This window comes from Chelmon rostratus, chromosome 8 (genome assembly GCF_017976325.1).
Source record: "Chelmon rostratus isolate fCheRos1 chromosome 8, fCheRos1.pri, whole genome shotgun sequence".
Lineage (NCBI taxonomy): Eukaryota > Metazoa > Chordata > Actinopteri > Chaetodontiformes > Chaetodontidae > Chelmon > Chelmon rostratus.
The window spans coordinates 6,811,051-6,838,752 of record NC_055665.1 but is presented as its reverse complement, the minus strand read 5'-3'; the positions used below and the strand labels follow the sequence as shown (position 1 = coordinate 6,838,752).

General features: G+C 43.6%; 1 protein-coding gene across 2 annotated transcripts; it reads left to right on the top strand.

The window, feature by feature from the left end:
- The first annotated feature begins 3,196 nt into the window (after positions 1-3,196).
- On the top strand, positions 3,197-27,671 carry phldb3 (pleckstrin homology-like domain, family B, member 3). 2 transcript variants are annotated; one of them, XM_041941596.1, is made up of 15 exons: positions 3,197-3,611; positions 10,053-10,201; positions 10,388-10,498; positions 11,042-11,179; positions 11,593-11,721; positions 14,067-14,249; positions 17,248-17,358; positions 20,223-20,324; positions 20,957-21,044; positions 21,521-21,674; positions 22,451-22,532; positions 22,877-23,023; positions 23,975-24,182; positions 24,507-24,592; positions 26,539-27,671. In XM_041941596.1, exons 2-15 carry the CDS (start codon positions 10,055-10,057, stop codon positions 26,671-26,673), a joined length of 1,821 nt encoding a protein of 606 aa, XP_041797530.1. In that variant the 5' UTR covers positions 3,197-3,611; positions 10,053-10,054; the 3' UTR covers positions 26,674-27,671. The 2 variants fall into 2 exon arrangements, with proteins under 2 accessions (XP_041797530.1, XP_041797529.1); XM_041941595.1 differs by having other exon boundaries at positions 3,200-3,611; positions 23,972-24,182; positions 26,539-27,661.
- The last annotated feature ends 31 nt before the right edge of the window (positions 27,672-27,702 follow it).

Genomic DNA, 27,702 nt, shown 5'->3' with positions numbered 1-27,702 from the left:
ATGAAGAAGACTTGCTTGAAAGAAAGTGTAGGTTAGAGAAGAAGAAGAAAAGGGTGTTGGTGGGTGTAGGCTGGTCACATGCAAGTTAATACGTCCAACACCATCTACCGGCTGTCTCTGCCAGCACGTGAGACAAACAGCATCACGGGGCCGCCTCTACCTCACCTAGCGTCCTCGCCGACAGACACCTGCATTGTCTCTAACTGAAAACAAGAGGCGTGTGTGGCCGTCGCCATCAAGCTGAAGATATGTTGCCTTTGAGGCTCAGCCGTTTCCACGTGAAAATGGTGCTATTCTCCTGATGCCGTCTCTCTGCTGTGAAACGAAGGTGCCAGCTGTCCTTTCACCCAGTCTGTGTCGCCCATCTGCCAGCGCTCTTTCACTCTACCCGTCAGCCCACTTACGCTGTGCCACCATGAACCCACTGCCCATTCTCTCCCACACCGGCCACATGTCACTGGAAAGAATCTATTACACTATCAGCTCATTCAGAAAGAGCTGTAAAGAGGCCAGTCAGGGGCGATAAAGCCCTCAGAGTGAAGAGCAGGTTTTTCCCAACAGACCTTAAAGAAAAATCCTCCTATAGGGACGTCAAGTGTGTCTGTGGTGCTTAGTATTGAGTTCAGATCTTATACTTGTTGGATATATTTTTGATCTCCTGTAAATCTCACAGTTTCTCTAACTTTTCCTTCAGGAATTCACAATACTGTGGTATTCATCGCTAAGTTTACAGTGACTGTGTAATACTTCAGAGTATTTTAATCTCCACTGGGATCAATGTAAGACGGCTGTAGGGACTGAAGCTATGTTTGTGTAACTCAATAGTAAGGGTTCTTAAGGCGCTTCATATGTGCACATACTCAGTCATCCAGGTCATGGGATTTCTAATAGTTGTAAGTCACTCTGCCTTGATGGTAATGGAATATCTAATAGTACATTACATGATATTTATATTACCACACTAATATCCTGTAAGGATGTTTAGTGAGTTTGTTATGATCTGCAGTAGCGATGCAGCACTTTATAATAAGTTTTTTCTCTCTTACTAAACGATTTTTAAGCATCTTAGTGAGTGACTTTGTAGTATTAAATGGTGCATGCTTCAGCACTGTATTATTCCTGCATTGCACATACACTAAATTAGTATCTGTGTTCAGTTATAACACCTCTTTCTCTCCTTTTTCCCTCATTTTCGATTGCATCTCCTGTTTACGCATCAAGACAAAGCAGCACAGTGGTTGTTAGAAAAAACTACAGGCGGTTCTGGTGTCCTCTGGTGTCCATGAAAGCCCCAGGACAGCTGCATGAGATGGTCAGTGAGAGAGAAGCGTCATGTCACTGTGGTTAGACCCGCTGTTGTGGCCGAGCACGACAAAAACATGGGTGTTGTTGATTTGTGCGACTGTACGATCAGCTTTTACCTGACGTCAAGCTGCACAAGAAAACAGTCCTGCATTTCTTTGATGCAACCGCCACAAACAGCTGGAGTCCAGGTCAGACCACCGGGTCTGGGGGACTGGGAGACCAGAGAAGGAGAGAAGAAGAAATGATTGCTCAGCACAGGGTGGTGGAGGCCAGCAGGTTGACAGGGTGGCCAGTGATGATGAAGAACACTTTCCAACAAAGAAGAGAAGGCCTGTTGAACCACAGCCCAGTGACGATTTGTTTGGCCCTGAAATCCTGAAGAGGAGTTTTTACTGAGATAAGGACTCATTCATTGGTAGCTGAACTGTGGGTTTTGTATTGAGCACTGACTTGTGGAGGTCTGAGAGCATTTTCTGGTATTATTATCATTACTATCATTAGAATCTAGTTATCATTATGGATTATCCATGTTTTTAGGAGTCTGTTCACATTTCATGAGAAAGAGAAACTACTACATTATAATAGGCTAATTAGGCCTGAATATTTTTTTATTTGAAAGTCTGAATAAGTGTCTGCTTAGAAAAAATCTGGCCCTTTGACAAATGTTGAGGATTCCTGCTCTAAATGGTTAAATATGTAATAGCTCCCTGTGTGTTTTAATCATTTATTTTTATTACATTCTATTTGTTCTGATTAGTATCTGACTAACATTATAAAACGATTTTTTCCTAACCAGGGTTTGGAACCATAAATGCATCGCGACTATCTGTGCATTGGTACCATGGGTTGGGGCCACAGGGGCACTGCCCCCCGCTGAAATCTGATGGGCCCCTGAAGTGCCCTTGTCCTGTCATTCATACCTTAACACTTTACAGAAAACTATGGCACCTAAAATAACTTCCTGTAACTATAGTGATGCTGCGTTCACATCATGTGGGAGGGAAGGTAATAATGGGAACTTGTTTTAGCGTAAGGCTTCCTGCTGTGACAGAAAAAAAACCTTTTACTCCAGTGTGTTCAAACTTCTGTTACTCAATGTAGTAGCACTTACAGTTCAGAGCGCCACCTTTCAAATGAGACAAAAATCGTGCATGTGCTCCAGCAACAGCTATTAATTTACTTTGGGTAGACCTTGGGCAGGTGATTTAGGCTAACTTTTACAGGACTGGTAAGGCATTAAAATGCAATAAATATGAAAATTGCTTGATAATGTATCTGCTTTTTTGAAGTTCACAGTGTGCTTGAACAAGACTCAATTTGCAAAATATATTCAATGTTATAGAGCCAGTGGCAAACAAGGAATAACTGCTTAAATGTACACCTGACCGAGTAAAGAAATCTGCATGGATGCTGGACATATACTGTGTAAAATGTGGCCCCTTAATGGCCCCTGATTGGTGCCCGTTTTATTTTGTCGCCCCTGGCCTGCAGACAGCCTGAGTCTGCCCCTGAATGTAACATGGGCTCTCCTACTGAGCTGAAAAAAATCAAAGAGTCCACATCTGTCTAATCTTTTTCACCAAAGAACAGGCCCAAATGACGTTTATTCTCTTTAAAATCAGAAAATACTAAAAATGCAGCATCTAACTCCAAACTCCTCTTTTCTAGTTTGACCTCACAGGTTCAGTCTCCTTCTGTATCACTGTAACATTAATATATTTGCACGGGAGCTCGACATGAGCAGTATTGAAGTGGCCTTTCACTTCACAGTGCGCTGGCAGCGTGCCCGGGTGACTCTTTTAGTCGAGCCACTCCACAATGAGAAGCCCCGTCAGTTCCCAGAATAGAAATCCCTGAACGGGACTCTCACTGCGGTCTGAGCAGCAGAGGAACCGGCGGTGCAGTTCTCTCGGACTCACGGATCTGCACTTTCCCTTTATTCCTTCAGCACTACGCGTCGATTGGTCGGCACCCGCCCCCGCCGCCGCCCTCCTCCGCGTGCTTGCAGTTCAGTCTCACCTGTTGACGCCGACGGAAGCCCGCGCTGACCTGTCGTGTTTCCTGGGAGGCACTGAAGCGAACCAGGTGGCCATAAAAACAAGCAGAAAAGCGAGTTAACGTGACTGTCAGAGCCGCAGCAAAGCGCCGGTGAGCTCCAAATAACCTGGGTCGTGTGTCTGAAAGTGAAAGCGCCCGAAAAGTTGGCAGAAGACGCGTTTCCCCTCGACGTTTTCGTCCTTTGTCACTATGTTACGAACTAAAGGACCCTCAAGTGCAGCCGTTTAGGGTCCGAGCACGTTTTCCAGGTAGGACTTTCATTCTGTTCTTGTGCTTTTGGTGCAGCAAACCTGCAAACTCACGCAAAGCTCGCGCGGTTCCTGTTGTAAACAGGTTCCCACGCGGGACCAAATGTTGAAGTGTGCTCACAAATGGTCGCCTGACGTGTGTGTGTGTGTGTGTGTGTATGTGTATGTGTGTTTGTGTGGGTGAGTAACTGGAGCTCCCTGACCTGGGAACGTTAAAGTCACTGTCACATTTACTCATTAATCCTCCTGCAGCCACAGCAAAAGTGAACAAAGCTGATGATGACTGCGTTCACAAAGGAAAACCACCTTCCTCTTTAAATTTAAGTCTTGGGCTGTGATTGTACAGCAGTCATCCTTCATTGATTCATGCTTTGTAATGTTTCGTCCCACCCTTTGGCCTAAATACAGACCTGCGTAATTAAGATGATTCATTCCTTATCTGCGAAAATACAACTTTCTCTGAGCGGTTTCTCAGTCTAACCCATGACAAATCATCTCCGTTTACATAAATTCCCCTTTTGTTTACAGTGACCCTGAGATATCTGGCCTTTTATCCCTCCATCAGCACATACAGGGTAAACAGAGAGGGTGGGAGTGTGGATTCAGGGAGGATTGTGTGGAGAGATTGCCTCTGGTTGGGAGGATTTGCCTTCTGGGGAGTTTTGCCTTTAGTTATTCCCTGTCTCACACACACACACACATGCATTGTTTTGACCCGCTGTGGACAAATCTGTCTGTCTGAGCCGTGCACCCTATGCTGTCATTAATGGATCACTGTTTTCTTGCATCACAGTTCCCAGAGATTTACTCAGGCCAGAGGAATCCCTGTCAGTGCAGTCTAACCTGTACTGGTGCCAGGAGTTACACACAGTGGAAAGAGTTGATATTTTCTCACAATGCACCTTCGTTTCTTCCTAAAATTGGGTTTTCTAATGTGTAGGCCTGCAGGTTGATGTATGGAAGGCTTTTGTGATATGTAATGCATTTTCAGTAGTCGGTAGGGCTGCAAATAATGATGTTTCACAGCAGATAGTTTCACTTGTCACAGTAGGAAAAGCAGAGGCAGTAAGAATAACATCAACATTGGCTCCATTCACATCATACATTGCAGTTAAAAAAGTGTATTATTTTGTTCTTGTTGGCCTTAGTTTGAACAAACAGTGCCAAAGCCTTGCTATTAGTGGTGCTGGAACTGGCATATCAGCCTCCTCTAAATTGGATGTCTCCTCCTCTTTAAGCCTGGATCTGGATGTTAGTCTGATCTCCGACCGACGCCAGAACCTGACATGTACCGCTTGATGATTGAAAATGCTGAAAAATCCTCCATGCATGGAGCAGCCATTGCAGTCATTTCAAACTGACATCAGCCAATTTTCCACAGCGATGCAGAAAAATACACGACTAAACAACAGAATGAGCCCAGAAATGAGCCCAATACCATTAGCTTGTTTTTACAGAGCTAGAGTGGTTTAAGTTTTCTTTTATAGCTTCATTTTCAGTAAGTTGTGGCTTGGTTCAGGATGCGTAGGCTTATGTCGCTTGCATGTGACACTGAGCTTAACTAGCTGCATCAGTGGTTTCTGTCATATTCATTGCCACCCAGGTGTCAGGCGGGGTTTGTCGCTTTTTCTCGCACTGACAGCTGGGCCACAGCCAAAACTCCCTCCTCTCACCTGCTTTTCTTGCTCACAAATGTGCGCTGCGATGACAGCTTCCTGGTCCTCGGCGCCGAGCCAGCAGGGGCCACACGCGGCAGGTCCAGAGGTCGCTGCTGGGTAGTGCACAGCAATTAATCTGTCAAATGATAGCGTGCTCTCTACCTTGATCTGAGGACAGATCCATAAAGATGTCAGTTTTTTATCTGTAGATCTGTACAGAAACATTTAAACATATGTAGGTTAATGTAATTTAGACACACACACACACATATTTAAAGGGTGTAGCAAGAGGTTTTCTAACCAAACTTTATTCAAGACCTCTTTGGTTGGAGCCAAAATGTAGTGCGGCCAGAGCAGAGGAACTTCACTGTCTCTCTTTTTGACAGTAAAACCAGGAAAATTACTTATGCACTCTGGAAACATTGTGCGCCTAAGATGCTAATGTGATGATGTCAGGCCTGCTATCGGACAGAGAGTTTTAAAGACTGGAGATCTGGTCTGTTTGATTGAAGCCACAGCCTATAATTTTGGTCAATAAAAAGAATATGAGACTTGTCCCACTAGTTCACAAAGCTTAATAGCTGGTTTGGGCCTTGTACCTTCTGCAGATGAGAGGACGCCACTTTTTGTTCTGGATTGTACATGGGACTGCGTTTAAGGCCGTGCAGCACTTGCGCGGTACAATGCAGTGAATGTATGTTGTTATGAGCATGAATGATTTCACAACTCACTAATCCTCTGAAAATCTTCGAGTGTGTAAACCTAACATGAGTCAGGGGAGGGAATGTTTCAGTCTTTTCAAGATCTGCTTTTGCAAGAATGCTTACGACAAAGTTCTCGCTCTCTAGAGAGTCTCATAGATGTGCGTCGGATCATAAATTCTGTTTGTGAAAGAACCAGAAAATCCTGCACATTCTTCAAGTCACTTGCACTAACTTTGTTTACAAAGTTTGTGTCCTTCGTCAGGTCAAATCCCTTCTTGTGTTCATATGAATCTGGCGAGATTCAGCATCCAAAATGAAGCACGTGCAAGTGATTTAATGGATTATAAGTGACTTAATAAGTAATAAATTGCTAGTTTGGCCTTCGATTTGAGTGACCTTAGAGTGACTCGACCTCCAGGCCCGGCCTCTGTGGATTAATTCGGCATTGTACGCTGCCCGTTCTTTGCAGGGCGGTTCAGCTCACATGCTCCACGTGTGACATGTTTTTCCTATAGCGCCCTTGCACTGAATGCATCGTGACAGGCTGTAATCAGCGTTCACGCTCGCACAGAGCATGCCACCGAACCCCTTTGTCCTGCGTGTTGCCGGTGGAATATAGCTGTTGTCAGTGTTGACTTTATGGTTTTGTGTATACAATGCTTAGCCCCACGTTTCATTTTAGCCACTCTCCAACGAGGGGTCCTGACAGGGAGAAGGTTGTTTCAGGGGGCACCGGTTTCACACATGATGCTCAGTTTCCCCGTCACAGTGAGTAGTATGCAGCAGGCGAAAACAGCTCAAGGTCTTCAGGGGCTCTGGACGAGGAAGTTTGAAAAATAGCCCTGATGACTAAACAGGGAACTCCACCAATTTTACACATCAATGTGTGTTAACAGGAAGTACCACTGTGCGTGTGAAAAAAGGCTGAAAAAGCTGCATGAACTCTAATAAACTGCTTCTTGTGATGTCACTTGAGTCGGCATTGGTTGAGGTTGAAGACTTCATCCTCGTCTTTGTTGGAGGCTAGCAGCTTGAGGCTACATTAGCCGCTGCTAACATAACACACCTGAATCTCTGATCAAACTGTATGTGGCCAAGTTGCATTGTGGGTAACGTAGGCATTGGGTTTTGACTTAGAAGAAGAGTACACAGAATGAAAAAATATTAAACCTGCATTGATTTTACTGCTTTTTATATTAATTGAAGTAAAAAAGAAAACTAGTTTTGCAATAACATGTTTCACAGACAGCTGGTAATTTACTACAATATATTTGTGTCAGACTGAAGAAAAACACCCTCTTTGGACATTTTCATTTTAAATACATGTTTTCCCAACATGTTCTTATGACATGATCTTCATCTACTTCATCTACTTCATCCAATCCAATCCAATCTCAGCTCCTCAAGTAACAAACAACATGTCAGCTAATGAAATATTCTGTATAAATCCATCACCTGTCTGTGACCACTGAGTCCGCAGGCCGTCTCTGTAGAGAGTTAGATCTCTACCTCTGCTATCAACAAACCGTTAAAAGAGACCCTGATGAGTCAGCTGCGTTTGTTTTTCCTGATGCAGCTCAACACAAACCGTTGATTGTCTGGATTCTTTGAGCTCCAGCACACAGAGGTGTGGATGAGGAGGGCTGAAACGTCCCTGACGCCTCAGACGGAAACGAAGTGATTGGACTTTGCTGATTTGAGCGCTTGACGAGGCAATATGACACGAGTAGCTTTCTGTCATGCTGTTGAACTTTCTCACCCTGGTCTGCGCGCGTGTGTTTGTGTGTGTGTGTGTGTGTGTGTGTGTGTGTGTGTTATGGTGAATCAGCTGTTGCTGGTCATTGCTGATCTATGGTTGATAATGAGTGCTGCACACTGATACACAGAGTCATAAAGTCTTCCAGGAGCAGTTGGAGTCAGTTGAGGGGTTATGTCTGGTGTGGCCTTCGGGCAGTCATTGCATAACTCACACACATAAACACAAGCACACGCACACTGGATGTTGAAGCTCGCCTCTGTTCGCTCCCTCTCTGCTATCTTATTCTCCAGAGGCGCTCCACTCCCTCCAATCAAGTCCAATTATTTTGGGCACAGAGCTGTTTTGTTATTTGATCTGGCTCTCAGGTTGAACTTTGCCCCTTTTTTAAAAAAAAAAAAAAAAAAAAAATCTGTCTCTGCATGTCCTTATTTTGTCCACTGTAGCTGTTGCTCTTCCTACTGTCTCGCTCTCTCTGTTGTCAGTGTGTTGTGTTTGTTTAGCCTTTTGTTTGTTGCCTTTGACAAACCACTGTGTTAACATGAAAGCATGGACTTTACTCTTGAACCTCTCTCTCTCGCCTCCGCGGCGTTGATAGTGTATCTGCGTGGACTTTAGCTTGAGGTCAGACGGCGAACGCCCGCGCTGATGCGTGTTTGGATTGTAACGTAACTCAGTGTGAAGCTCTGCCTTGTTTTCACTTGCGGTTGACAGCCTTTACTGGAAAGCAGTAACGTGTTCCCCTGAGATACTGGAGATGAGGTGCATAGTTTCGTTTTTTTACTCCCAAACACTCAATTTTGCACATGAACATGTTGCCGTGTGTGTCTGTAAACTTTGTTACTGACCATTTTATCTCAGCCTTTACATCATTCAGTGAAAGCTTAAGAAAGTCATTATGCAGTAAATAAACATTTGTGCTTTTTGCGCCATTTTTTTTGCTATTTTCTTACTATGGCCATGGAATTGTCTACATAATAACAATAAGCCTGCCAGCCAATTAGATCCTTTATAAAGGAGATATTTCTTTAAATTGCTGCTCCTGATTGCCTGTTTTTCTTCACTTTCCCTTCCTGGAAACATTTTCTGAGCTGAGAAATGATGAGCAGGTTTACTGTAAACTGTCGTGGTCAGTGTGTTTGAGTGTTTGAGGACGTAAAACCTGCATTTTCAATCAGTTTAAAGTAGGGCTGAACAATTACGCAAAAAATTACTTTTTTTTCAGAGAAAATTAAATGCAAAAATTATGATTCCCACTTGTGATTCATTTATTCGTTTTTTGCATATCATTCCACCTTAATTTAAACTTCTTCTAAAAAAAAATGGGTAAAGCTGCAGATTGCATATTTCCGTGCAAGACTAGATATTTTACACTCCACTTCCTGCCGTCTTCTTGTCCCTCTGTCTGTCTGTGCCCCCCCCCATCTCTCTCTCTCTCTCTCTCGATGTCAGTAGGCCAGTCGTTAGGAAGCCCTCACTCATATCTCAGCTGTATATTTATCTCTGTGCTTCCACTCTGCCTGCATTCCCTGCAGCCTAATAAGGTCTGGGTACAAGGAGAGAGCGAGGGCACAGAGGGCGAGGGAAGATGGTGGGAAAAGGTTGGACAATAGGAGTCAAAAGTATTTTCCCACAAATTGGTTTTGGTCTGCGTCCTTCTGCTGGCATGCATGTGTTTGTACAGTAGAGGACTAAAGGGCAAAACAGGAGAAAGAGACCAGGATAATATAGGCCTTTAGGTTGACATGTTCCCAAATGCTGGGAAGCACTTTGATGTAGAGCAGTGCAAACACGTCAGTATAGAATGATATTCATTCAGGTAAACGCACATGAATGTGACGAGAGAACAAAAAGATTCCACATGAAAGTGCTTCAAAGTCCATTCTGATGCGCTCCAGCCTCCGTGTTTGTGGGCGACTTCTCCTTTTTGTGTTTAACGGATTGTTCTAGTTCCATTCATGTAAAGTTTGGCTGCTGATGCACATCAAAAGCCTCCGACAGAAAGACTATTATTTATCACGCTTGTGTCCACACACACCAGAGTCCCTCGCCAGGAGAGAGACCCTGAAACCACAAACCATTGCCCACATCCTGAATCTCCCCTCTCTTTCACTATTGCTTCCTCTTCACTGTGGGGTGTTTTCCTCCATCACACGCCGCTTTCTGGAAGCCGGGGGGGATTTCTGTAGTACCGCTCAGCTGTGAACTGTCACCTGATCCCTGATGCGCCTTCAACCGCGCAGCAGATTGGATTACCACAATATTCACCAAAGTCCCCCGCTGAGTAGCTCTCATTAACTGCCTCCCCTGTGTCTGCCTTCAGAAATGCCCCAACATAACATGGAGAGCACCAGGAGCCAGTGGCAACAGGGGCTGCGGCCGCCGTGGATCACCAGAGTGGCCGGAGGTCAGAGCCCCGCCTCCTCGGGGGCGGAGTCGGATGCAGAGAGTAGCAGCACGGAGAGCGAGAAGGTAAGCGCTTGAGATGAAGCAGCCGTTGATGGTGATTATTTGCCGAACGACGTGGCGGCGGCACATGAAGTCGAGAAGAACGTGGCTTGTTGCTCCTTGCGGTTTCACCAGTGACTCATCATTTCCAGACTAAACTGTTTACGGTGTTGTGGTGACTTTGTCTGCTTTTTCCACCGTTTCCGTCAGTCCTGCATCAAAAAAATGGAGGTGAGCTCACTGAGGGTCCTGCCGTCGCCCTCAATGCTCCAGCGGCGGATCACAGAGATCGACCAACAGAAGGAGGAGCTAAAGATTGAGGTGAGCATGTTCTCTCTCACTGTCTCATTGGCAGCTGGTTTTAAAATCCATGAAATAGACTCAGTCAGTTAAAGCAAAAATGGCAAACATTTTGTGAAAGGTGAGTTATTTGTTGGTTTTCTGGACATAGAGTCTATGATAGTTCAACATGAATATCTGGGCTTTGGACAAAACAAGCTATTAAAGAGGAGTTGTTTACATTGTTTTTCAGCATTTCATAGACTTCTCTGAGAAAATAATCTGCAGATTAATCGATAAATTGCATCTCTGGATTGAATGAAAGAATATGTCCTCTCTACCATCTGTTGCACAACAGGTGGTTAAGCTTTCACTTGAGGTTCTTTTAGCGTCTGCAGCGCATTAACAACCAAGACGGGGCGCTCCAGAAAACACCAAAATGACCTCAGTCGCGTCTTTCTGCTGAGGTCTGCACATTTAACCTGTCCAATCACCGACACCGTCACGCTGAAGGAATGCATATCTGTGACTTGCTCAACGTCTGGTCAGTGTGATTCAACTCAGCGGCGTCTCCTGTCCTTTCAGCTGCAGCTGGAGATCGCCCTGCTGCAGGGCGAGCTGCAGACAGAGAAGAATCAGCTGCACAAGCACACACAGAAGCTGCAGGCACTGCAGGAGGGGAGCAGGCAGACAGAGACGAACAGACACACCGACAGAGCGAAGGTAATAAAAGTGAATATCTAGCTTTTGTTCTTTGTTGTTACAGAGCTACATGTTGCATTTGTGATGTTTCATGCCTGATTAGTGATCAGCTGAATGTCGTCTTTGTTGGATGTTGATGTAACACTTAAAAGGCTCAACATGAGTATCACTATCACAACGGAAAAAGTTGGCTCGAGGGATTTCTCATGTAGAAATGTGTGGACTCAGTAATGTTCCATGAACACAAGATCAGTGAAAAGTCAGTTTCCATGCAGTGATTGTTGGAGCAGAGCTGGTTTGAATTTAGACGCCTGTGGTTCGTTCTTAAAGAACAAAAGCAGCAAACATGGTTGGTATTGTGTTGTTTTTTCTCTCTCTTTTGGGCAGCTTTTGTTTTGCTTTTCAAAGTTGATGACTGTGCTCTGTAACTGCAGGAGCGAGAGGGTCTGGAGGAGGAAAGACGCAGGGTGGAGGCGCTGAAGAGGAGGTGCGAGGAGAAGGAGAAGCTGATCCCCGGTCAGCCGGAGAGCCAGAGGGAGCAGCTGACTGTGCAGCTGCAGCAGGTGAGTGGCTGAGCCGCACACATGCAACAACAACACTAACAATCTGCGAAATATCTCACAACTGTGTTGCTCTTTCCTCAAACGTGCTGTCATGTCTGAACGAAGCCATGAGGAAAAACAAAAAGATGTCACTTTAACAGATGGATGGAGCCAGTAAAGTTACATATCCCACATCTGCCATATCATCATTACCTGCACAACTCACTGAAAATATACTAACATAAACCGACAACACAACTGATCATATATGTATTTTTAAAGGTCGCATCTTATGTAAATGTTCTTTTCTAAGTGTTTTGTAATGACCCTCATGAGGGCGGCAATGATGTGACAATAAAGGTATTAAGTTATTAATATATTAAGTGTTGCTGGAGTTTTGACCTCTTCAGACTTGGAGGCAGGTGAAGTTATTCCAGAGACCCTTACTCGTCTTCCACAACTGATCAGTGCCGCTGTCGTCTGACAGATACGGTTCCTGGAAATCTTGGTAATCAAACTAGCGAGGTGACGTTATCTAAATACAGAATCTATTAGATTAGAAGTGATTCAACCTCCAGCCAGCGCAGAAACAGCGTCTGTCTGTGTTCTGCTTGTGAGAGGCTTTAAGTTGTGAATCTTGTACAGTATACCCTTGTTTTTCGCTGGGTTACGTTCCAAAAAGAACCCCTGATAGGCAAAATCTGTGAAGTAGAAACCTTTATTTTTTTTTTTACAATTAAATACTCTATTATACATTGAAAAGAAATAACAAACCATTTTACAGGCTCAAGCATTTGTTTCACAAATAAAAGTACTTTAGAAACGTTTTTTTTAACAAATAACTTCTGTACTGTGCTGTCAAATAATAATTGTAATCATCGATGTGAACAGAAGGCTCCAAATTGCGGAGATTAGCACCGCCCACCGTGACCCGAGTAATTGGATTAAACGGGAGAAAATTAAAAATGATTGTGAAAAAAATTACAAAGTACAGTCGGACAAATAGTGACTCAGGTGTATTTCACTGCTCTTCAGACTGAGCCGCTGCATCCTGACTCCTCTCTGCAGTGTTTTCTTCTTTTGAAGCCCGCGGTGCAGGTGTGTTTGTTCAGGAGAAGAACATAGTGATAGGCAAAACTCGAAATTGCAAGAGAATTTGCACGTACGTAATGTAAATTTGGCAAGCTGTTTTACGTACGTGTACATATTAAACTGCAACGTTATTGACGCACAGGTAGAGAAGAAGCGGAGTGACAGAATGCAGAACACAATGCACGATGCAAATCCGTGAAGTAGCGAAACCGTGAAAAGTAAACCGCGTTATAGCGAGGGATCCCTGTATTAAAAAATGGCTCAAAAATTATTTTTCAATTCCTTCATGCTGGAAGAAGTTGAACTGCAGCACAGCTACCTGAGGGAGAAACACAGTTTGATTTACCAAAGCTACTAAAAAATGACAACAAACTAAATTTAATGTGACAAAAAAGTCACATTTGTTACAAAAAGTGGCCACTTGTAAATGCCCTCTTTGAATTTGAGTAGAGAAGCAATGGTGAAAAATAAAAAATACTCTCTTTTTTACAAAACAAGATACAAGAAAAACAGTAGATAAAATCAATAATTTTTATGGCCCCAATATTTTTGTAGTCGTTAGCTACACAAAATGCAACAAAGTCATCAATCTACTTGAATCACAATGCAAATGGGAATGCAGCTGAACTACCAGCAAGCTATCACTGAACTTGTTTATTAACGAAAGACTGAAAATCTAATGAGTGATGTCGTTGGCAGAGATCCAAATGAAAAATAGGAGGGTAGCTGATCCTCGGCTGACAGATGCAGGGTGTGTGCTGGCATCCGTGCCGACTCCTAAACGTAATGTTGTTTGTTTTTTTTTTGTTTTTTTTTGGGCTGAACAAAGTTTGATTGTTCAGTACCTGTTCAACCTGACCTGTCAGTGTTTCCCACACACACACACACACACACACACAGTGCATAGGATGTGTGTTTTTCTGTGCGAATGTGACAGAACAGGGCGGGACCCCTCCTCGTTAAAAAAGCAGTGATCAGGGACAGGTTTGGCGCAGCCCAGTGGCAGGTTGGTTACTTTAGGTTGTGACATGTCAGATTTGTTTGAAAAGATCTTTCAGAAACCGGTTTGTCGTGAATTGCGCCACAGAGAAAACCGCACACACGCACACAAACAGAGGACTTAAGCACACACAAGAGTGCAGGTGTTTCGGTTACGACACGATGAGGCTGAAGGAGGTTTTACTTTCACCTGCTCTTGTACTTTTTCATACTAACTGAACCGTCTTGGCTTATATACTGGTCATATTAGACTCATGCATCTGTCTGCACTGCAGGAGAAAGAGGCGATGGAGGCGGCAGTTCGGGCCTTTGAAGACTGGGAGTTTCGCGTTCTGGAGCAGGAGAGCGGCATTGATGAGGAGGACGAGAGCGCGGCCGACAAAGAGAAGGACGAAGGGAGCAGAGGGGAGATGGAGAAGGAAATCTCGTGTCAGCAGCGTGTGGTCAGCGCTGCACAGGTAAACAACGGGTCTTAGAAGGAGTCCTGAGAGTGTCACAGCTGCTCACTTGCAGCATTTCTGCGTGTCATGTGCCTCGCAGGCTGACGTGGGATTAACCTCCACACAAACTTCCCTTCAGTACAGAGTTATGACGTCAGACTTGTGCAAAGAGCAGCTGGACAAAATAACAGCAACACCTCACAATCTAATAAAATCCAATATAATACCCGTAAACATTAGTGAACTTTGCACAAAACAATTCCGAACAAGGTTAAACTTGCAAAAATTAACCTGAAAACAAGTTTACAATGTTTGGTTTTTGTTCAGACTCAGAGACTTGAGGCGCATTTGTTTCCAATTATTGAACACTGCACTTTGCAAGACACACATGCACTTGTCTTATTAGTACTATAACATTCATCTGATCAATAATGATATTTCAGCCTTAATAAGCTGAAAAATAACAGCCTTTATCAACCTCTAAACCTACAGTCTTCTTTGATTTTCTTGCTCAGCCACCCACCTCCCCCCACCTCTGTTATTTGTGACCACTAATCCACAGGAAAGTCTGTACATACAGGACCGTAAAGAGTCAGACAAGCTGACAAGTCAGAGCAGACGTCCATTCGAAATTACTGAAGCTACATTTTCCCTCATCTTTAGGGAACTTTCTTGCTGAAACGTTTGGCGTTTTCCTCCAATTGTGAGCTCCTGAAATGATTTTTCTTCTTTTCAGAGTTAAAATAAGGAGCGGGCAGACCAGAAACTTCACTTTAAAGCCACACATCTGAGCTCCTCCTGCAGTAATCACAGAGCTGTTGGCACTGATCGACAAAGCTGTAAATCCTCAGATACTATTTTTATTCTGCTGCAAAGTGAAAATAATCATCATTGGCTCGTTGACCCTGAAGGACTCATTTACTACATTATTTGGAATTGCAGCACACACACTCCTCTTCTGTCACAGTCCATGTTTGTGATAGCAGGTGAAGGCTTGCCCTCCCACCCCCACCCCTTGTCATATCGGGACACGAGCATGAACTCTTTACCTCACTCTCACCAGCATCACCCTGACGCCGTCACATGACTCTGTACAGCAAGCTTAATTATATCAGAGGCCCCCGTGAGAGAAAAATCAACAGAGCCAGTCAGAAGGACAGCAGAGCTGCCAGAGAAGATGGAAAGATAAAAGACATGAGGGGATCAGGAAGGTTTAAGAGCAAGGCTACAGTCTCATGGCTAAAACGATGTTCTGCACAGAGATCATAATTGTTTATTTGTGTTCACTGCCTGAGTATTATTTGCAGGATTAAATGTTAAAATCCAAAGAAATCTTCTTATATAAAATTGGTCTCTCGTCTCCCCAAGTAGATATATAATGCAAAACAATGAAAAGGATTTATCCAAGGCGCTCGCCTTAAGCTTAAAACCTGTTCTTGGGAGGCAGCATGCAGGAAGAAGGCCTGTGATTGGCCGCAGAGTTTACTTTTGAATAGAGCGGGATGGACCGGATGCACCAGAACAGCCACTCTGACTGCAGAGAGGGCGTAGATTTACTGCGGAAGTCATGGTAATGATCACCAGTTCATTCTGCAGCGTTATGATGGAGAGAGTCATGAAATGGAACAAATCAGATCAGGATTCAGATCTTCATTTGAAGAGGCCTGGAGCATGTTGGCACTCGTGTGATAAATCTTAGATTTATAACTGCAGTGAGACGCCAACAGCTGAGACACTTGCGCACTAGTGTGTGCTTTGTTTGGACAGTGATTCAATGACAGGACCATATATTTTTTATTAGTTTTGCAGAAATTTTATTTCACAGAGTTTTCAAGCTTTTTGCAGTATAAAAAGGATCAAGTGTCAGCAGCCATGCCTCTGGCTACACTAGCTAAATGCTAATGTGACGCTAACATGCTGATGTTTAATGTTGACCATGTTCATTATTAACTTGGTGCAGCATGCTAACATTTGCAAATGTTACAAATTACAGCCGAGGCTGGTGGGAATGTCATTAGTTTTGCGGGTGTTTTGTCATAAACCAAAGTAATGGGCCATTAAAAACTTAGTAAGACATAAACTTTGGTACTTGATGGCTAACCATCCGGTAGCTGTCGAAGCATTTCACTCAAAACCAACAACGTCAACCTCATAGTGACGTCGAAATGAAAGGGATTCATCGTCTGGAGACCATGAATATGTAACATCCATAGAGCCATGTGTCGCTAGCGTGGCTGAATAATGAATGCTATCAGAGGCTTTATTGACAAACTCCCTGTAATCTAAAGGCGATGGCTGTTCTCTCGTATGATGAGTCCAAAAGTCAGTAAACACCTCCTGAAACTCGTGCATCTGGATCATTTCTGAAGCTTTGGCTATTTCCAAGTTTTTCTGAGTCTGACATTTGTTTACGTTCCGACGCAGGAAGGCGTTTTTTTTCCGTCCACATGTCGAATTCCACAAGAACATATAATATAGACAATAGATTGATGGTGAATATAATGTGGAATTGTTCCTCAATTAGCTGCAGTATGTAAGAGGAGGGGTGCAGAGGGAGGGATGAAGAGAGGGATTGTGTGAGAGGGATGGTGGTTGACTCAGCTGCAGATGACAGTTCACCTCTATGTCCCCTGTCTGTCTGTCTGCCTGTCTGTCTGTCACTGTGTCACATTTGCTGTCCTAAGCTGCTGCTTTACAATCAGTCCATCATTTCTTTTTAGTTACGCTCTCAGCCCTGCTGTCACGTGTGCCTCTCCTGCCTCTCGTTAACCTGCAAAATGGATTTTCAATTTGCATCGTGTCTCGGCCGAGCACGTCAGTTTGGCTCGGGACTCTACGTTTGCTCACTCGACACACACGCCGTCAAATCAGGGATATTTACCCAATATTACATCACAACATGATGAAAAGATTATGTAAGCAGGGGCCAGCCCGATGAATCAGATGCAGCGCATTCGGTTTCTCTTGAATCGGCATGGTAGTCCACGCTGAGGGGAACTGTGATCTAAACTTTCAGGAGCGAGTCCAGCAGTTAGAGAGACAGCTGAAGGAGATGGAGAGGGAGAAGGAGAGGGAGCTGAACGCCCTGAGGAAAGAGAAGAGAGAGCTCGTCCACACGAGTCAAACGGTAAGAGATCTATGACACTGATGACCTGAGATATGTTTCAAAACAGGATTTACAGTTTTCTAAAAGGAGGGAACAGGTACACATTACCAAAGATGGTAGCTGTGGCTTTTTCTTACATTTCATTTCAATGTCCGACTTCAAAATAAAACATTTATCTACATATTCTGGCCACAGAGAATCCCACAATGGAACAAATGTGCTGTTTATTTTGCCTTAGATACAGTTGTTGTGTAGATTTACGGTCAAAAAAAGCACATTTTATTAAAAGTGATTTAAAACCCATACTTTCAGATTTACAAATACAGAGTCCAAAATCTACATTTACATTAAATAGTGCAATTTTTTTTATTTCTGACATTTTATTTGAGTGTATGAACCCGAACATGAAGTTTTTCCACGAAACAGCGGCCTCAACAATCGTGCACGGGTGGGAGTGTGTGAAATGTCAGTTTACTGCTCACTCTATTGTGGTAGTAGTAGTAGTGGTAGTCGTAGTAGTAGTATGATCTGCTACTCTTATAGTAGTAGATACTATCTGTTACTCTCTATAGGGAAGAGTGACAGAGGAAGTGAACTTTGAGACACAGGTAAGCATTTCTAAAGAATAATCTCTGTCTGAATTAAAGGTGGAGTTCCAGAAAACATTTTTATCGGTGCAGGTTTTAATTTATTAATGACCAATAATAATATGTTATTATATATAATAATAATTAGCCTGCCTGTACCTGCTGTGTTAAAGCTGCCCTGCCTTATTAACAATGGAGAAAATCGATTGTGTAACGTGAAGGGGCTCGTTATGATGAGTGAAGTAACGGCTGAATTCTCCACTTCCTGTTTGCTCTTGTTTTGGTTTTACAGTTTGTAACTTCACTCTTTTGGTTTACTCTCATCACTCTTATTAATCTGGTTTCTGCAAAGAAAGCTCTGACAAACTGACTGCATATATAACAGCACAGTATCAGCAGACAAAGTTAGCGCCCAGCTGGGGAACATAGTGGAGCATTTAGCTGATAAAGAGCCAAGAATTTCCCTCTGTAGTTGGTGGAGCCCAAAACTGAGATAAAACAGAGTGAATATCAGGCTTACATGAATCAGGTGGCCAAATAAATGACATGTTGCTCTGCATGTGCTGAATCTGTTAATAAGCACATTTTCCCCAGTAAGTTCTTATGGTGATATTATGTTAATGATGCATTTACAGCTTCTTCTGCTCTCCCCAAGTGGCCAACAAATCAGAAAACACAGGTTTTAAGTGTTAAATAATTAGGTCACCTAAATCCACTGTGCCAACGAGCTAACTTACAGGGAGTGGTATGATAATGATGCATTGTTAGAACAAGCCTAATTCTGAACAAGTTAGGACGCAGTGTAAAACATTAGTAAAACAGAATACGATAACTTTGTCATACTTTCTGACACGGACTCAATTAAAAACAGTGCAAAGACAATATATTTAATGTTTGGCCTCATCAGCTTCATTTATTTTTGTAAATATCTGCTTATTCTGAACTTGATACAGCAACATGTTTCAAACAAGTTGGGACAGGAGCAACAAAAGACTGGGAAGGTTGTGGAACGCTCCAAAAACACCTGTTTGGATCATTCCACAGGTAAACAGGTTGATTGGCAACAGGTCAATCCTTTACACGATTTCCCTATATGGTCAATATAATACATATTTGCTTTCTCACTGGGCTTCAGTTCAATTTTATCAAAAAAGCCCAATGACTATTAGTTAGCTAACATTTTAAGAACAGCCCACACTGCCATGTGTTATCAGTGTTTATTATGGATGCTTATGTGATTTACTCCGTCACTAATTAAACTGCAGTGCAGCCAGTGGTTTGCCTTTGATCAGACTTATGGCGGCACCAGTTCAAATGAGGAGGAGACAAGATCTGGACCAGGAAAAGCAAATCAGACACGGAGAAAGAGAGAGAGAGAGCGAGAGAGAGCGCTCAACTCAGGCTGGAGGGAGGGCAGGAGAGGATAGAGGGAGGAGTAAGCATTGCGAGAGAGGGTGCTGCGGTTGTGAATGTGTGTGTACATGTGTGTGGATGTGTGAGAGGGAGAGAAGGCGAAGCTGGGAGAAGTTTCACATCCTCGCAGCAAGCGGTAAGCTAAAAAAAAAACACAACAACACTCAAATCGATCTGCGAGGCTGACGGGGGTTAAAAATTGTGTTTGTCGAGAAAAACTGCCTTAGTGTTGCGTTCATGTGCTCCTCTGAAAGAGAGAGTGGGAACAGCTGGAGGGAGGGCAGAAGGGAGTGGCAGCACAGAGGAGGAGAGAGACAAGACTACAATGTGACTGCATGCAGGATGTGGTTTACTTCTGACATGTACAGCGAACTTAAACGGTGAGAGATATCTGGATCTGAGAGAAAGCTGACTTTTATATTAGGCGGTTTATGATAAATGAGTCTGATTGTGTCAAGATCTTAGTGACAAGGTAATTAAGAAGCATTTGTAAGAGATTTTGCTCCTGGATATTTAGTAGATGTAGAAGAAAATACCCAAGGATCAGTAACTGTTGTCTAAAGCATGTTTTCTTTGGATATGTACGAGTGTGGAGCAGTGAAAGAGACAGATAAGGGTTAAACAGTGAACTGCATGTGGCTGAATTGCTCATGTGTTTGTGAGTCAAGCGGGGAGGGAGGGTTAGAGGGGGGGAGATAGTGAGGGAATGATAATTTTTTAACTCATTACGATCCCTCCAGGACGTGGAGTTTTCATTCTCAGCCAGATGTGGTATGTTGAGCGTAGCGGCTTTCGTCAGTCACTGTCTTTATCGTCCGCCCTGCCGCCAGGTTTCACCACAGGTACGCTACCGAGTTTCCAATGAAATTGAATCTGGTCCCGCAGGTTCTCAAAGAGAAGAAGCCGCTCACTGATTGGTCGAACATCACCGGCTCAGCCCCCTGCATGATGTCACTCTCCCCTCTCACCGTACACAAGCCTCCTCAGGTATGCAGCGTGTCACCATGGATACAGCGTGTGTTTGCAATAGAGCTGCAACTAATAGATTTTTCAATGATCGAATAATCTGCTTTCTGTTTTCTCCTTACTTAAAATGTCTTGTTTTGTCCAGCCAATGGTCCAAAACTCAAATATACTCAGTTTAATGTCATAGAATTATAAGAAAACCAGCAATCATCAACATTTTAGAGGCTGGAAGCTGTGAATTGTTGGCATTAGTGGTTAAAAAAGTCCTGAAGGACCAGTGTGTAGGAGAACCTACGGTGGCCAAGAAACTCGCGCTCTCTAGAGCCAGCGTTTGGTTTGTCCGTTCTGGGCTACTGTAGAAACACGGCAGGCTCCGTGGAAGAGGAGCTGCTCCCTCTGTAGATAGAGTTCACACACAATGATTCTTATTTTAAGGTGATTTTACACTCATGACTTACGAATATTATACACTTTGTCTGCCAATTTCTCGCCCTGAATGCGAGACACTGGCCCTTTAAATGTTTAATCGATTATCAAAATAATCGCAGGCTGACTAATCGTTTCATCAGCTAATCCTTTTAGCTCTGGTTGAAGAATGAATTGCGATATTTGTTACGCAGCTCGTACCTGAACTCCTGTCTTTGACTTTGTAGGACCCGTGCAAAGAGTCGGTCAGTTTGCCCAGAAGACGGAGCTCGCACCGCAGCAACAAGCTCCACGACAGGCCGCTCTCAGCACATGGTGAGCTACTACCAGCCCCCTTTCGCTGTTTTCTATTTGTGCCCGTGATTGTTTAAGCTGCGATCACCATGACGACTGTTTGCTCTGTTCCCTCCCTTTTAGTCAAATTAGCCAAAGGTGTGTCAGAAGAGACGGCGGGTTGTTATTACGTAGGCAGAGAGCAGGATTTACCTGAAAGGAGCGGATGAGGCAGAGATGTATACTTAAGCCTAAACTCACCTCAGTAGTATCTGTTTTTCCCACACACACCTGTATCTGTCCTGTAAATATCCTTGCAGCCTGATTCACAAGGTCATGTCCAGTCTTGCCTGGTGTTTGTCCTCCACCTTACTTTCACTGTGAACGCTGCAACTGAAGGTTCTTGATCCAGTGTGATTTATCATCTTTCTCCGACGCCACGGCTTACGTAAAGATATTCGTGCTGACCGATGCATGTTGGTTCCCTCGTGTCTTTCCCGATTTCCTTCCTCTCTCAGGGCTGGTGAGGACGCTTCCAGACAGGCCGACCCCAGAGGCTTTCACTTCCCCCCTCCTCTCCCATAGGCTCAGCAACGGGCACAGGCCTGGGACCAGCAACGGCGGCGGGCTCCACACTCCGTGCAACAGCACCACGAGCTCTCGCGCTGCCAGGTCAGTTACTCCACTGCTGGTTTGACGGGCACTTTTTTAACAGCGAGATGAGGAGTGGCTTTTGAAGCTGATGTGCTTCTTTAGCATCTACATGTAACAGCAAGGCCAGGAATGCATGAAATATTGATAATAACACCAAGTTATGGTAGGTTAAAGCTGGACAAACATCGGATGGCTTGGGTAATAATTTTACTGTTTGCTTTCATTTTCCTCTCCGAATAAATTTGAACACGGCTCATGGTCAAGGTCAGGGTCAGGGTTAGGGGTCGTACCTTGCTAAATACAGTCATCATTACAAGTACAAGTACACAGCCCGTGGACTTACAAAACTTCCAGAATTATTGATGCATGAACAAAACATCTTACATTACCTTGAAAACTGAGGACTTTGTCTTCTGTCCCAGGCTCTACGAACTAAATCGGCCACAAGAAAAGCCTAAAACACAGCTCAAGTTTCTTTATAATCATCGATCCAGAGGAATACTGTGCCGTATACGTGATACGTGTTGTGTTGAAAAGTCACACACTGAAGGACAAGCCTCTTTAATAGCTAACAAATTAACATCTGGGTCATAATACTGTGTTTACTGTAATACCAGCTTCATTTGCAAATGCAGTTCATGTGCTGAATGTGTCATTCTGGACTGACTTAAATGCTCCTGATTTTTGATTTCTGCTTTTGAGGATTTAACACCCTTCTACACACAGCAGAGGTTATTTGCATCTTAACCCCTGCTGTTATTCTGATTAACCGATGACTCCTCGTCCTCTCACAGCCCGTCTCTGCTGGACCTCGTGGAGATCGAGAAGAAACTGAGGGAAGCGAAGGCAGAGAGGGAGAAGCTGCTCAGAGAGAGGGTGAGTCACCTGCCGTGGGAAACACTCGCTGACACCTCTAATCGCCCGGGACGCGCCGCGTTAGCCACGGCTGTCTGACCACTCACAGCCACCCACCTGGTGCATGACGGTCAAAGAAAACAGCCAGCAGATGTGTGCATGTTTGCAGTGCGTGTTTGCAGCATTGCATTTGAGACTGAAAAATATGCAGCCATGCGATTGTAGCGGAACTTCCTGTGGTTATTATTTTGGATGCATATAAGAAGGAAACCTTTGTGTTAGAGCAGCATCATTGTCGTCTTTCCAAATTCCACACATGTTGAGGATGGCTTTAATAAGTTTCAGTGATGTATGTGTGCACCCAGGAAGAGCGACGGCGGTTGTTGTTGGAGGAGAGAAGACAGCGCGAGCTTAACTCTCCCAGAACAGAACCACCAGAGTCAGAGACGCCACAAAGGCCAGAGCCTGAACCAAAGGAGCAACCAAAGGCCGATTCTCCCCCAAACTCCCCGGTACGTATAAAATAACAACCACAACTGAGCGACATGCAGTTAAAAAAAACGATAAAACTGATGCAGCACAGCCAGAGATATTGTCTGATTTATTCCACGCATTCTTCCTCCTTGTCAAGATCTGACCCTTACATTACCCACAATGCAATCCAGCCCTGACAGTTCGGTTTGAGGTTTGGATGCTAGTAGCTGCAGCCTTGAGCCGCCAGCCTCAAGCAGAGATGAGGAGTGAGTTCAGAGGCCTGTTGAGCTCTTCCTCAACAACTGTAAACAGATGTTGATGTGTAAATTTGCTGTAATTTTAATTATTAATACTGGAGATTAATATCCACTGCATGTTCGATTTCATTTTTTATAAAAACAGCCTTCGAATTTATCCACAGTTTTGTTGCTTGCCAGGTATACGATGAAGTGGAATAAACGAAAATAACAGTTTCATTTTAGAATAGAAAAAATAATGACGTGTAAGTGAGATTACATTAGGATTATATACAACAGAAGAATATTCAAAACAGATGCAGCAGAGGTTCGAGGTATCCTGATGGTAACATGGGACAAGATCCAAAAACACCGGATCCTACATTTCCCATAATGCAACTATACCGTCCAGCTGAACGCCACATCTTTCAAACGTCATTCTCCTATTTTGTGACAGACTTCCTGTTAAAAGTGTAGTCGCCAGTGATGCCACTTACTTTAGATAAATGTCTCAGACTTGATAAAGCCTCCTCACAGGCTTTCCTCCACTAATAAATTCCCTTCAATACGGTGAGTGTCCCTTTTTAAGTCACGATCCCATACAGTTACATCATCTGATCACAGACGACATCTCAGGCTCTCACAAACACTTTCAACCATGATGAACGAGCACTGAATGCAGCTAGTGTTTTCTGTGGAAGACAAGACGGCCTCTTTTCAGCAAGCTCTAAACTCAGTCTGTGTCTCCAGCAGCGCAGCCTGCCCCTCTTCCTCTCCCCTAACTTTGACCTCCGGGCCCACTTGGAGTCTCTGGGTCACGGGGTGGCCGGCTGCACGGACCTGCGGCTGACGCCTCGACGCTGCGCAGGCTTCCTGACCAAGCGAGGGGGGAGGGTCAAGACCTGGAAGAAGAGGTGGTTCCTGTTTGACATGGACCACAGGCGACTAGCCTACTACACAGGTTAGACTGGCTGGGTGAGCCGTGTGTGCACATGCTGACTGAGTGTTTGCATGGGTGAAAGCCTTCTGTGAGTAACACCAGCTCGCTGAAAGGATGTCAGCTGTGTCAGAGAATAAAACGGCGTCATTAACATGATTATAACCTAATGCATCTTCTGATTATTTAGCCGGACATTCTGCTGCATTAGCCAGTCAAAAGACTAAACATAATAAATAATAATTTCATCATAAAGTTGCTGAGTACTAGTAACTTTTATGACTTGAATAAATCCATCAAGTCCTAATGAGTGTGTCGTTCCCACATTGTATTCTCTCTTTGCTGCAGACTGTGACGAGAGGAAGCTAAAGGGAGTCATCTACTTCCAGGCCATAGAAGAAGTTTACTACGACCATCTACGAACAGCCGCTTCTGTGAGTCCTCACACCAGCTGACACCGACCAAAGTCTGTAGTGTTTCATCCGGCTGAGAGTCTGTGCCAAATCTCTGCACTTTAAACTGGGGTTTAAGCTCAACAGAAAAGCATCTGTAGCCTCGTGTAGCTCAGTCACGGATCCCAAAAGTCGACCCAAAAGTTGATTGCTGCCTTTGTGCACGGTTTATTTAAGGACTAACGTGCATGGCCATCATTAAACGTATTGTTAAAGATACTGTTCTAGCATCTTGGTGGTCTCCACTTCAATCTAAAAATTTAGATACTGAACTGGAACTAATCTGGGGTCTCATGATTTGGGAATTTGCTCCCCGTGTCTGTTGTAATTCTGTGTTCTCACGTGACAGAAAGTTTGTTTTAATGATTTGAGGTCGCTCCCTCTCCAAATGGGTCATTGGGCGGATTATGGACGCGGCGGATTTGCGCTGGATTAAACACACAGACGATCCCTGCAATTACTGCATTAGAAATCAAAGGCTGGTGTCGGGTAACACTGGTCCTGCTGAGGAGAGCTTTATTTGCTGCTGGCGAGTCTCAGGTCTTAAAGTGTCACATGACACTATAGGTTTACAATTACATTACAATTACTATGGGAAGCCCTGTCATTCATATCAGCATGAGGAGTTTGTACAGCTGCTTAAATACAACAACAAAACAATTTGCCCTCAGGGCAGTCGCAGCTGTGCGAAGTAACTGAGTACATTTACTCAAGTACTGTTCTTTGGTACAATTCTGATGCTAGTACAAGTCTGTCTATTTGACATTGGTGGAATGTAACAAAGTACATTTACTCCAGTACTGTACTTTGGTACAAATTTGAGGTACTTGTACTTTACTTTATTTTCATTTTATACAATGGTATACTTCCTCTCCACTAAATCTCAGAGGCAAATATTGTACCGTTACTCCACTTCAATTTTCTGACAGCTTTAGTTACAAGTTACAATTTTTCACACACTTTGTGTCGAGTGAAAACATCTATCTTTAACTTTTCTGATAAACTGAAGGATGAATGTTCCTTTATAGGTTGAGAAGATTCTCCTACTTTTTAATCAAAATACACACTTTAAAAACCCTCTCAGATCAGCTGGAAAATGGATCATCCCAAAGCTGAAAACAGGCTGTTTTATCATGAAAGGTCACAGATACGTGGTTTTAACAGGACCACAACACTACAAATGTACAATGATCTTATAAAATATGTAGATTAAACTACACAACACTATATAACGTAGTTGCAATGAGCTCAAACTTCAGCATCTACAGCAGTAAAATGCAACATGCACATTAATATTAATTCAAAAACATCAGATATAATATAATAACTCTGGCATGGGTTCATTTTACTGCACAATAAGATACTTAAAGTACATTTTGCTTACAGTAGTTATACACATTTAAAGTTAGCATCACCTGGACAAGCTACCAGAGTACCAGAGCTGCTCATATACTGATGCATCAGTACTAACAATCTAATAACATAAACCACTGTATGATAATATTTATCAGTGACAGATATTTTGTAAAAGTACTAACTGATAATAGTTGTTACATTGTTGTGTTGGTACTTTTTCTGCAGTAAAGGATCTGAGTATTTCTTCCACCAGTGGACAAGTGCTGCCACTTTAGTGTTTGTCTAAGCTGTAAGAAACATCTAGCATTCAATCTTCTGTGAAAGAACAAAGATTTCTTCCAAACTGAAGCAACAGCAGCCTCTGCTTCTCGCAAAAGTAACGTAACCAAAAAGCTGCGCATGAACTATTGCAACAAAAAACGTGAAGTTCTTCATTTTGAACGACTTTTGGGGTTTTGGAAGAATGTAAATCTCTCCGGTTAGATGAGTGATCAGTCACCATGATGGAAAAAACCTTCAGGCCTGTCAAAAAGCCTCTTCTTCATCGTGACCTGTCTGTGCCTTCCCTCCAGTCTCCGCGGCCCAGCCTGACGTTCTGTGTGAAGACGTACGACCGTCTTTTCTTTCTGGTGGCTTCCAACGCAGTATCCATGCGGATTTGGATGGATGTGATCGTCACGGCAACGGACGAGCACAGCCGCTATTGACCTCCTGCATACGTAGACTGTAAAATCTTTGAGTGACGCTACCGGGCGGATGACGCGTTTCCCCCTGTCTGAGGGGGCTGGTCTGACTGAGATCCACCTCAGGTGCTGATTCTGTGCCTGGACTCTGGGAGCACGTGAGGCGGCGACGTGAGAGGAAACTGTTACCGAAAGAGCGATGCTGCAGTGGTGACGGAGGTTCACCGCTAACCCAGCTGCAAACCACTTGCAGCTTAACACAGCAGCCAGCACACTGGGCACCTGTTACTGGGAGGTTTCACTTTTTGAGCCTTGCCTCCCCCTACTGGTCACAGTCCTGCATCACAGGCCTGGTGTACGCCACACCACTACACACTACAACAGGGGTGGACACAATAATAGCAACACTTGGACGATACAGTGCAATCCAGTAAAACAGCCAAGCATTTAAGAGATAATTTTTGTGCTGTATTCTGTGTTGGATTTCTTAACGTTGTCAAGTGTTTCCACTCATTTGACCATATCCTGTTTTCATAAATTACATTTTCATGAATTAAGTTATTTGGAAATTTGTATGGGTTTGATATGCAAATGAATGAAGGCATACACTGTTATGAATGCACTATTAAATGTTTATTCATAAAAAAATGTTGGCTTCATTTTGCTCTTTTTTCAACTTGAATCTTTATTGGCAAAATATAATAACAGTAGAAAAAAACTCATTTATTTAGCTCTTATTGTGATGTCACTGTTTTCAGTGTCGTTAGTCTCATTTTTCCCATTTTTCTTCCACTTGTGCTTCTTGCAGTCTCAAGATACTGTGTCAGTTATATATTTCTAGTTTATTAGTAGCCATCACTTCATCCTATTTTTCTTCTGGTTCCTTTTGATTGCTTTTTATTATTGTTTTGACCAAACACTGATCTGTCCACTCACTGCATCACTTCGTAATACACAGGCTTTTGTTGAGTTCATGGACCGTGCATTGTTTTTTGTCATATTTTTTTTGCTGTTCAGCATCACGTCACAGGTACGCTACTGTTTTCTAATGCA